Source organism: Coptis chinensis, chromosome 4 (genome assembly GCF_015680905.1).
Source record: "Coptis chinensis isolate HL-2020 chromosome 4, ASM1568090v1, whole genome shotgun sequence".
NCBI classification, from domain to species: Eukaryota; Viridiplantae; Streptophyta; class Magnoliopsida; order Ranunculales; family Ranunculaceae; genus Coptis; species Coptis chinensis.
Genome location: NC_141459.1, coordinates 48,501,564 through 48,514,223, shown reverse-complemented (window position 1 = coordinate 48,514,223; position 12,660 = coordinate 48,501,564). Strand labels below are relative to the sequence as shown.

General features: G+C 39.8%; 1 protein-coding gene across 1 annotated transcript; it reads left to right on the top strand.

Annotated features, from left to right (window-relative positions):
• The first annotated feature begins 4,214 nt into the window (after positions 1–4,214).
• Positions 4,215–4,967, top strand: LOC147503805 (uncharacterized). The gene has a single exon (XM_086604963.1). The coding sequence runs from the start codon at positions 4,215–4,217 to the stop codon at positions 4,965–4,967; it is 753 nt and encodes a 250-aa protein (XP_086461089.1).
• The last annotated feature ends 7,693 nt before the right edge of the window (positions 4,968–12,660 follow it).

The following is a 12,660-nucleotide window of genomic DNA, read 5'->3' as shown; positions in this document are numbered from 1 at the left end:
GAGAGGTTTGTGATCAAAGGACAGGTGGCATCTATATGATTAAAGCTTAGACATAAATTGCATGGGGAGGTATTTACATTCATGACAGGATGAGGGGCTTGGTCTTTTTGTTTCGTTGCGAGGGCACCAATCTTTTTTGTAAGGTTTTGATTTCTGGATCTGATTTCACCTCAAAGATACCACTAGCCTTAGTTGTACTGGGTTGGGCTATTCTAGAATTGTTTATGTCGCCCCACTGGGTACTCTTTTTAGCTTGGTTTTCAAGAAAGGTTAAGGCTTTAATTGCACCTCTATCCAAAAAATTACCATTACTCATGATGTCAAGGGGTACTTTGTGTTCTGGGAGAAGGCCTTTGAAGAAACATTGGACAAGAGTGGATTTTTCTAGTTTATGGTAAGGACATGAATGGAGTAGGTCAGAGAATCTATTCCATGCTTTGGAAAATGTCTCACTCGGACTCTGTCTGAAGAATTGTATCTTGCTTCTGATCTCTTCTATTTTCTTCGGCAGAAAGTATTTCTTCATGAAGGACAACACAACCTTTTCCCATGTATCGAAAGATTCGGCCTTCTGTGAAAGAAGCCAAGCGTGACTCTTACCGAATAGAGTGAAAGGAAACACTCGTAGCTTAACCTGATCGTCGGTGACCCCCGGATTATTAAAAGTATTACATACTTCATGTATCTGGAGTAGATGCTTGTACGATAACTCGTGTTTAACCCGTGGAAGATGGGTAGAAGATTGAACACGTTTGGTGGAATCCTAAATTCGCTCGTAAGTGGTGTGATTCTTATACAAGATGGAGGCCCATCTTGCAACGGTGTGTAGAAGTTGAAGAGAGGCTCTTCAGCTTGCACTACTTCGTCAGCCATCTTATGAGATGGAGGACTAGAAACAAGAGATTGTCTAAGGCGACGAGCTCTCCTACGTGAGTAAGTTTTATTCTTGCTAATACTAGAAGTGTCTGAATGTAATATCATACACTTTTAGCAAGACCCCAAAACTATCCTAACATGTGCAAACAGTGCAATGTATGCTCAAGAATTTGAAATTCATTTTTGCAAGTATGGAGTTTTGAAAACTTTGTTTTTGGTCTATATTTTAATATGCCTTGTTCAGAGGAACAGTTGGGCTCGAGACTAGGATGGCTCTACTACACATCTCAGAAGAGTAGGCAGTCACTTCACCAAGTGGTATGCTACGAAGAATGTCACTTACGATGAATCTAGGGGAGGGGAGTGAAGAAGGTAGTTGGTCCACTAGAATCTGGTAAATGATTACTCTAAATCCTCGTGGCTAAATTTTTGTCCTTTTCTGGAGGAGCGTGACTACTTTAGGCTCTAGTTGATTGATTTTAATTAATTTTTTTGGTATAGGGCTTTCAAGAATCAAGCAACGTCCAATTTACTTACATTAATTGGGTAATGACTTCCCAATGGCTGTTACGTGGCTCGGGTTCAACCTTATGCGCGAATGTAAATTGCAGTGCGGAAAGTAAATTTCAAACAATCATGTAAGTATGCTTGAACACACAAGGTATCCTCTTACTTAGGCTTCGAGGAGGTTTAGAATTTACCTCTCAAGCCGTGCTTAGACCCTACTTAAGGAGAAGGAAACATCGGTTGGCACGTGATCTGAGAATCAGTCCCAACCTTTCGAGTTTTACTCTGTTTTAAGTTACAATAAAGGCCCACTTAAAAAAAACCCCACAAGTTGGGTTTTTGACAATTTATACAACTTTGTCTTCAAGGGCTCAAACTTAAAACTAACTAATATTATACTAATCTAATTAACTAGTTTTAGATTAATAACCTAGATTAACTAAAGTCAAATAGACTTAGAGTGTTGATTACCAAGTTGATTCAAAGTGTGTGAGCTATAATCCACAACTTGCCTCACACACTTGAACTTCCCATGGCAATTAAAACTTTAATCCATTGGTAAGTATATAACTTAAACCAACTGTAGCTCATGTTCATCATAAGAAATCAATCAAAAACCAATTTTTCCTAATTTTTTTTCGTTTTTATTTTTATCTCTAACTATTGCAATCGAAGTTCCACTGTTTTATCCTACTCTATTACAAAATCTGGGCTCGGAGTGCCACTATTCATCAAAAACCAACTGAGCTACAAAAAAACTAGACACACTTCTCTGGAGCTGAACTCGCGGTCGCCCGCCAACGTCGGTGAACGTGGGTCTTTCTTTTGCAATATCTTCAGCTCCTTTCCAGTTTTGTTGTCCCACAACCTAATTTGTAAGAAATTAGATCAATACTAAGAAACAATAAAATAAAATGATGAAAAATTGAAAAAATAGAAATGGAGAGATGAGAATGATGCTCCCTTCTTAGATTCTCAACCAATCACTCTCACTTCTTTCATCCATGTCAGCGGCGCCATTTGAAGCTTTAGATAGTGGTGGTAACTTCAAAAGAGTTTGTTTTTAGAAGTGAGGTTCATCCTAAATTATGTAGAGTTTGAGTGAGGGAGATGTGAAAAAGAAATGTAGACTCTTGTATGGATTAAAATGGTTCTAAGCTAATGAAAACTTGAAAGATTTGATTGTTTGTATTGAAATGACTTGAAAACATTAAAGAAAGATTGAAACAAACTTGAAATAAGAACAACAAGATGAGATTGAAGATTGAAATAAGAATAAGTAAATAAGATTGCAAATTGAAATAAGAACAAGTAAATAACAAGTTTGGATTGAAATGAAATAAAACAAACAAGAAAGTAAAAACAAGAATTGAAAAACTAGACAAGAAATTAAACAAACCAAATGGTTTGGATCCTAAGACAATGGATGGTTTCTCTCTCCCTTATTTTTAGCTTATATACCCCTACTTTTGCCTTTTACAGATTTGCCCTTCTCCCTTACAAACTAGACACCTCACACTTCACTTTTGCTTTTGCTTTTGGTTTCTTCTTGACCAAGGTAGGTTTAGGGAGAAAGTCATCATATTTTGAGATAAGGGCTTCCATTTCTGGTCTTCTTATTTGAGGGCCTTGACTTTTGACATTGACCATTGACTTTGACTTTTCAATACTTTTCCATAGTAAGTGTGATTAAGGCCGTTGATTATTCATAATAAGTGTGATTAAGGCTCCTTTTAGTGCTAAGACACAGCTTTTATGATAAGTGGTCTGAAATACTCCTTAACCTGAAAAAGGCAGTAAAAGCTATGAGTTATCTTTTCGTTAAGCGTAAGAAAGGTTGTAATGCAACAATATACGGGTATAAATCGCACATTTGGGAGCTGATCAATGAGCTATGGACAATCACTGTTCGTATGAACAATCATTGTTCATACTTCAACATGAGCTATGCACAATCATTGTTCATGCCTCAACCTGAGCTATGAACAATCATTGTCCATACCTCAACATAAGGTATGATCAGTAAAAACTTCATACCTATTTGGGATATGAACATTCACTATTCATACCTCAACATAATGTATGATTAGTAAGAACACCTATTTGGGGTATGAAGGTATGAACAATCATTGTTCATACCTCAAATATGAGCTATGAACAATCAATGTATTGATTGTTCAGACTTTTTTGGGGTATGAATAATCATTGTTCATACCTCAACATGAGCTATAAACAATCACTATTCGTATGAACAATCATTGTTCATTGATGTATGCACAATCACTGTTTATATCTCAACATGAGTTATGCACAATCAATGTTCATACCTCAACATAATGTATGATTAGGAAGAACACCTATTGGAGTATGAGGAATCAATGTTCATACATATTTGGGGTATGAACATTCATTGTTTATACAACAATATAATGTATGAGGTATGTTCACCTATTTGGGTACAAATAATCACCAAATTTCTCTGTTTTATAAACATAACACAGAAGGGTGAAACTGGTATTTAGAAAAAAAATAAAAAAATGTATGCTTTGTATCTATAATAACACGGAGGAATAAAACTGGTACTTCAAAAAAAACAAAAAGGTCAGGCTAACTTATTTTGTCTTTAAAGGTTACTAAAATTGAAATCTTAAAACCCCTTCTTTTCTTTCTATTTTAGGTAGAATCCTCCACTGAATACAGTGTGAGTTCTTTGGTGAAAGCTATCTTAATCTCCACTATTTGTAAAATCCTACACTGTTAACAGTGTGAGTTCTTTAGTGGAAACAAGCATCTTCCTCCTGTTGGGGTGCAGCTTTTTTTGTTCTGGAGAGATGGCTTCGATCCCAATTGGGTTCAGTAGTGATAGACACCAAACATGTTTTCCTGTAGGGAATGGTGTGGAATCTTCGAGACAATGGGAAAGTAGAAACAGAGTTGAAGATAACACAACCAAGGAATCTTATGCGAACATAGCAAATGGTAGAATGAAGCAAACGGTAGATGTTTCAACTCTTCCCATGCCATCCAAGAAAGATGATAAACCAGCAATTAAGATTCCTTTGAGTACGTTTGAAAGAGGAGTAGAAGCATGTAAGTTTGCTCTCATTGCTCGAATGGATTCAAAGATCCTAAATTTAGACACTATCAGATCGGTAGTCAACACTAATTGGGGTTTAACAAGAAGTTTAAAGCTTTCACCTTTGGGAAAAGTATATGTTGTGTTTCACCTTGATAATGAGGTGGACTTTAACAAAATATTCTTTGGGGGGCCTTGGCATCTACAAGGACAGCTTGTAAGATTTATATGGTGGACGCCTAGCTTTAACGTAAAATCTCATAGACAAACTACTAGCTTTGTTTGGATCAAATTCCCAGGACTGCCTTTTGAGTATAGGGAGGTTGATATATTAATGAGTATGGGTAGAGGCTTTGGCAGTCCTATTCGGGTAGACATGAATTCTCTGGAGCGGAAAAATGGCTATTATGCGAGCGTACTTGTTGATAATGGTTTGTCGAAACCGATACCAGATCAGATATCTGTTGAAGTGCTTGAACGAGGTATTGAGTTCTGGCAAAAAGTCTAACTAGGTACTTTGCCCAAGTTCTGTAACCACTGCAAGATAGTTGGGCATTTAGTGTCAGAGTGCAGGCAAGCAACTAGAACTAGTGTGCAAGTGCCAACACCTCAGCAAGTGCATACTCCTACAGCACAGTCGCAAGCTCTAGACAAAGGAAAAGAACCGATGGCACAAGAAGCTCAGCCACAAGGAACTAATATTAGACTATCTAAGAGTTAAAGAAGAAGGCTACAGCGAAGGTAGCAGGCCATTGAATGGAGACCAGTACCTTCTACAGCGACTAATGAAGCAGAACCTTTTCCTAAAGTAGGCAAGGAAATGCATACAAGTCATAAAGAAGTGAGACAACCTGAGATAAACCCTCAGGTCCCCCCTGACAATATTCCGCAAGAAGAAGCAGTTGTAAATCTGCCTATATCTCCATGGAATATGGTAGCGCAAGGGGAGGCAGCACAAAATGGGAATTTTGACATCGTTGTATGGAAGGAAAAAGATCCTACAGCAGCAAGTGCTGCAGAGTTGGAGCAATCTCTAGTCCCCTTTGCTCTTGAACTAAGCAACGCTGCAGTGGAACATGAAATGGTGTTAGCATTTAACATGGAGGCTAGCAGGTTTCACCTATTAACAGACATTGATGAAGAGGATAGAAATTCTGAGGTGGACGAGATGCAAGAGGAGACTGAGTTTTTTAATGATCAAATCATAGAGAATGAAGGTGCTGAAGTTGAACCTACTACACCAATGGTGCCAACTGGTGTTGTTACATGATCTGGCAAAGTGTGTTGTAACTCAAGTCAACAGTCCAATAACAAATCTCAAGCCGCGACAGATAAGAATCAAAGTAGTGGCAAAAAGGGTAGGGGCAAAACAAGAGGCTCCAAAAGAAAAATCATAGATGATTACATCAATGTGTTTTTGGAATGTCAGAGGCACCAATGACATTGAGAAAGCTAGGGAGATAAATAAAGTAAGATTGAATAAGAAGCTTAGTGTTTTTTGTTTACTCAAAACCAAAGTGCGGCAAGACAAGTATGAGTACATAAGGAACATTTGTTGTCCTCTCTGGGAACAGACGAATAACTATGGAAAAGATCCAGCAGGTAGAATTTGGATTTTTTGGGATCCCTATATGATAAGCATTGTGAAGTTACAGGACTCTGATCAGTTTATTCACTGTCAAGTTACTTTCAAGCCTACCAATGAAGTCTTCAGGCTCACGGTTGTCTATGCTAGAAATTCCAAAGCTCTCAGAACTAAACTATGGAGGGATATAATGTCTATTTAAAGTTCAATCATGCTTCCTTGGGCTACAGTTGGTGATTTCACTAACATAACTAAAGCTGAGGAAAGGATGGGAGGTAGTCCAATGCACCCTAGAGAAGCTGAGGAATTTGTGGAATGTTTACAAAGAGCAGGTCTGTCTGACTTGAGCTTTAATGGGTTTTTTTTCTCTTGGAATAACAAGGTGGAGGGAAAAGGCAGAATTATGACTAAGATTGATCGATGCTTAGTCAATAGTTTATGGATTGATGTATATCCATCTTCTAAGGCAGAATTTCTACCCCATAGAGTATCAGATCACTCACCAGTCTTGCTTTTCTGGTATGATTATGAATGTAAAGCCCTACCTTTTAGGTTCAAGGACTATTAGGTAGAACAACAGGATTTCCAAAACATGTTGCGAGAAGTATGGGATGTGCAATTGTTTTCGAACCCAATGTACGTCCTTATGCAAAAACTGAAACTTCTGAAGACGAGAATCAAACCATGGGCTAGATCTCAGTTCTCAAACATTCATGGTCGAGTGGAGCAAGCTAGGGAAGTCATGTATGATGTGCAAAGGCAGCTGCAAGCTAAACCTTAGGATTTTTTGTTGGGACAAAGAGAAAAGGAAGCTCTCGGAAAGTATAGTGACTTGGCTCGGATAAAAGCTGCTGAAATCAAGAGTAAACCAGAAGATGTTTGGGCGAGAGAAGGAGACAAATGCACTACTTTTTTTCTTTAAATCGCTAGAGGAAAGGAAAACTAAAAGTGGCATATGGTGCATTCAGAATGCAGATGGTGTTACTGTAACGGGTCAAGCTGAGGTTATAAAATCTATAGTGTGGTATTACACTGAGATTCTGGGTTCTAAAGTAGCGGAGATTAGTGGAGAAAAGTTTTTTGATAGCCTTCATGTCAAAGCCATCATTTCACCCTCTATGAAAATTCTTCTAGAAGCTGATATCTCGCAAAAGGAAATAAAGGAAGCACTTTTTGGGATGAAAGATAATGCAGCACCTGGGCCAGATGGTTACACTCCTTTCTTTTTCAAGAGTTGTTGGAATATAGTTGGGGATGATTTTACAGAGGCTATCAGTAATGCTTTCAAATATTATAGATGTCCTCGAGGGATTAATGCTACTTTCATATGTCTCATACCTAAAGTTAGCAATCCTTCAAAGGTTGAGGATTTCAGACCGATAGCGCTATGTAACACCATCTATAAATGTATTTCAAAGGTTGTGGCTAATAGGATAAAGTTAGTCATTAATGACATTGTCCAAGCAAACCAATCAGCGTTCATTCCTGGCAAATCCATTCAGGACAACATTTTTCTTTCTCATGAACTCCTCAGAGGTTATGATAGGAAGTATGGCACTCTTAGATGCTCGATCAAGCTAGATATAAGGAAAGCTTATGACATGGTGAGCTGGGAGGCTATCCTAGCTATGATCAAGGTCTTTAACTTTTCTCTGTCTATGTATAAATAGATAGAGATGTGCATTGCAACTCCCTCTTACTCTATTATGATCAATGGTGCTCCTGAAGGGTTCCTTGAAGGGAAGAGAGGTATTCGGCAGGGAAATCCTTTATCCCCCTATCTGTTTGTTCTGGTGATGGAAATTCTCAGTTTTATTATTATGCAGCACATTAACAGCAAAGCCATCTCATTTCATTCCAAATGTAGCAGAGTGAGATTGTCTCATCTGGCATTTGCGGATGATGGTATGTTGTTCTGCAAGGGTGATTGTGCTTCTGTGAATGCTATCAAAGAGTGCTTAAAAACATATGGAGATGCTACAGGGTTAAATATCAACAAGCACAAAACATCTTTGTTAGCTGGAGGATTAAATCACCAAGATGTTGTAGCTTTGGCTACTCTCCTGGGGGTGGAGCTGGTTAAACCTCCTGTGAGATACTTAGGCCTTCCTCTCATCTCAGCCAGATTGGGGATCAAGGAATGTCAATCCCTTGTCGAGAAGATCACTAAGAAAATTTTAAATTGGAAATCAAAGTTGCTCTCACATGCTGGTAGATTACAACTGATCAACTTAGTTCTTATTTCTTTCCACACTTATTGGTCGAGAACCTTTATTCTCCCAATTACTGTTCTGGAACAAGTGGAAAAGTTATGTGCACAATTCTTATGGACGGGTACAACCATGAAGAAAGGGCACCACCAGGCATGTTGGAGTACAGTATGTCTCACTAAAGATGAGGGTGGCTTGGGAGTTATGAATTTACAAAGACGAAACTCATGAGCTTATTGTGGTCTAATATTCAAGCTGGTGACAAGAGAGGACATTATATGGGTGGATTGGACTTGGAAGCAACACATTAAGGAAAAGTTCTTCTGGACCATGAGTATCCCAAAAGATTGCCCATGAACTTGGCGGAATATTTTGAATACCAGAGAGATTGCAAAGAAATTCATCAAATATGAGATTGCAAATGGGAAAACACTCTACTATGGCATGACTTGTGGTGTTCTCGTTCACCCCTAATCCAAGATGAAGAGGCGGTGGCATCTTGGGATTTTCCTATAACCCTAAAGTGAGTTATATCATGACTTCTGGGAGCTGGAATGCATAAGTACACACCATGCAATCTCAAAATTTGAAAGGTAGCATATTGGCAGTGGTCATAAACAAGCATTTGGATTCGGACTTCATAGTGTGGACAGCACATCATAGTGGGTTGTTCTCTTCTAGTAGCGCCTATGCAGCTTTGTCTCCTGTCCGAGATAAGAAAAGATGGAGTCGATTGGTCTCGGGTAGTTGGGTGATGCCCAGGCATTCATTCACTACTTGGCAGCTCTTCTCCAATAGCATTCCCACACAAGACAGGTTAGTTCGCAAGAAAATTATTACTCAGTCTTCCTGTTGTCTCTTTTCTCACAATAGAGAATTCTCCACACACACCTGTTTTTTTAGTGTCCTTACTCGAGAGACTTCTTCTCAAGAGTAAAGAGATTGTTGGGAATTTCTACCGATTCTAGTAATGCAAATCAAGAATGGGCTTCCTTAATGAGGTTGAGTCAAGACGAAGAAGTAGGGGAGATGTACAAAATATTCATTTGTGCATTGGTGAATAGTATCTGGAAGAAAGGAATGAAAGAAGGTTCCAGCAAACCTCTAAAACTTCAGAGACACTGTTCAACAAGATGGAACGAGATTTGAGGAATTATATACAAGTCTTGCGACCTGATGTCAAAGATACTGTCAAGGTTCGAAATCTCTTCCTCAGGTTAAACATCACCACCCAGTTCAAGCAACAGGTGAATATTAATTGTGCATGGAATCATCCAATGGGCACCAGAACTAAAGCTAACACAGATGAGCCTCTAAACAAGAATGGTGCAAGTCACGAAAGAGTGATGAGGGACAAGGAAGGTTGAGTTGTTGCAGCTTTTAGTGGGACTGGAAGTCATCAATCAGTTATATTCCAAGAACTCAAGGCTATTGAGGTCTGTCTGGAGAGATGCATACTAGAAGGTTTTGCTGAGGTAGAAGTGGAGTCTGATTCCATGAGAGCCATAAATGCCATTAACAAGTTAGAGAAACCTTCCTGGTACTGTAAAGATGTGGTGGCAACTATCGAGAGGAAAAAAGATATGTTTAGTTATATTACTTTTTCACATGTTTTTAGAGAAGGGAATAGGGTAGCTGACTATCTTGCAGGACTTTTACATAATCAAGAGTTGTCTACGGTCCATTTTGCTAGTCCCTAAGATTATGAATTACAAACCATTGTAAATGAGGATGCAAATGGAAAAATCTATGTAAGGAAACATTGAGTTTAATACAAGTGGGGTCTGCCCAACCATAGCTTATTTATTTAAAAAAAAATTGAAATCATGGATTACTTTATGCTGGAATTTGTCCTTGTGAGTTACGGAAAAAAAAATGGTGTCCTCTAAAGTTGCTTTTCCCCAAAACTGGTCCTCTGGACTCTTTTCATGTAAAACTTACAGGGAGTGACTCTAGAGGACAAATCGGTTGAAAAAGGAACTCTAGAGGACACATTTTTTTTTGTAATTGTAGGGAGGATTTTCCGCATTGAACAGATGACATGTGTATGGGAAATAACCTAAGACTATAGATGTCCAGAATGAGACGAGGACCATCGGATCAGTTTTGTGAATAAGTGATCTCGTGCTTAGCATGAGTGTTTAATGGGCATGTGTTAGGCACGTGGCTAACCGCCTCTAAGTATGACAATTCTCCAAGTCGTTAGGAACTGATATAGACAGTTCCTGAACATAAGGAAACTGAAAAGGGCAATCTCTGATGATAAGGAAGGAATCGTGATGACATATCTTAGGAGTTACCTTTTAGATATAATCTTCCCATGTATGATGGGACATTACGATCAACAAGGAAACTTACCTCTCATAAGATATGGTCTAGATTCAGACTTCCATAAAGAGAGGAATCCTAGTAGGAAGGTAGAGTCTGAGGATGGAATGGAACTCACAAGCGGTGAGGACAGCCCTAAACCTAAGACTCTTGTAACTCTTCCTATAAGAACTAGAGATATTCGCTCTTAGGAACTACGCAAAATAGGGTTTGATTCTTCTAATTCAAAAGGGAGATACATAGGCAGCCGCCAGGCAGTTCAACCCTAAACTCACAATCATCTCATCCCTTCTCTACTCAGTCAAAGCATCTGGATCACAAGGCACTGAGGAAGATTAGGGGATACTCGAAAACTCCCCTACATCTTGTGGCGTCATCTGTAGGGATGAAAGCAGGTAAACATTTGTTCAAACAACTGATTTAGTTTAAAAACTCTTACCATTGTGATGGCAGAGGCAAAGAAAACAAAGGGTGGTGCTACCACGCACAGCATTGCTGTGAGAGAAGAAGAGCACGAGATACCTGAAGGAGGGGAGAACGTCGGTCACAATGAAGCGAATAACCCCCTCCAAAGACCTATGACCAGCACCGACGGACCAACTGCTCCCGGTGCAGACCCCAGGAATAATGCTCAAGAGGAGTGTCAAGATGGTGAGAATGTTGTCCTCACCAACCCCGAGTCTATTCAGGCAATACAGGCTCTGGAACAGCAAAGAAACAATCTTGAACGAGAAGTACAGCTGCTGAGGCATTTGTATCAATCTAACACAGGGAATGAGCCACTCATCGATATTGATGATGATGACCTTCCAAAAGTGGTCATGCAAATAACCCAAGGCATGAGGGCCCAGCTCGACGCGAGACATCTAAGTCGGAATATAGCAACTCATATGAGGACTCGGATACGACATCCGAACCAGTGTCCATTGACCAAGATTGTGACGTCGACCCTAAACACAGGAAAAGAGCTCAGACCAAGAAGCATTCCACCAAAGAAGCTGCATGGGAAGCTGAGAAGAATGACTTGATACGTCAGATGCATCGAATGACAGGCAAGGGGAGAAAAATGCAAGACTCCCTTGTTCAATCCGCCATAATAGGGGCAGGCAGATCTCTTTTTGCATCTCGAATATGAGAAAGCCTTACCCCAGCAGCTACCGGCAACCGAAGTTTAGTGTCTTCAATGGCAAGTCAGATCCAGTGGATCATGTATTCAGATATCGAGCAACTATGGGACAATATAAAAGGTATGACCACGTCATATGTCAAGAGTCAAAGCTTCCATGTCTGGATCTATGCTCCAGTGGTACCACAGGTTACCTGAGCAACTGATCAGGTCCTCAGAAGAAATATTTAGGACCTTCATAGACAGGTACTCATGCAACAAGCACCAACCAAAGCGGATTGACGCATTGTTCAGCATCAAGAAAAAGGACAGAGAAGCATTGAGGTCTTACATGCAACGGTTCATGGAAATTTCAATCCAGATAGAGTCTTGTGACGAACAGACTGCCATAATAGCTTTTAAACAAGGGTTGGATGAAAACAACGCCTTATTCGGATCCCTTTCCAGGAAACCACCCCGTGATTTAGAGGACCTCCTAGATAGGGTTGAGACTCATGCGGGGTGGGAGGAGGATGTCCTAAACAGACGTCAGGAAGCAAAAAAGGCTAGTCGGACAGCTCATGTGGCCCCTCGAGAAGGGAACTATTCCCCTCAAAAGTCGAAAAGAGACCGTAATCGTGGCCGCCAAAGGGCTGAATCCCCATCAAAGGGACGGATGCCCAGAAGTCAGTACCAGAATGTAACCAATGGCGCAGATGGAAAACCACAGAAGAAGCCACGAGTGGAAGGAGCTAAAGAAGCTCTTCCCTCAATGGACAGAAACTTTGCCCCTTTGAACAAAATGCCAGATAAGGTTCTGGACTCCATCAAGAATCAGAGTTACCTCAAATGGCCAGCTTCGCTTAAGCCAGGCTCTTTGGGTACCAGAGACCAAAAGACCTAGTGCAAGTTTCATAAGAGTAAGGGTCACAGCACCATAGCCTACAGGACCCTGAAAAATGAACTACAAGAT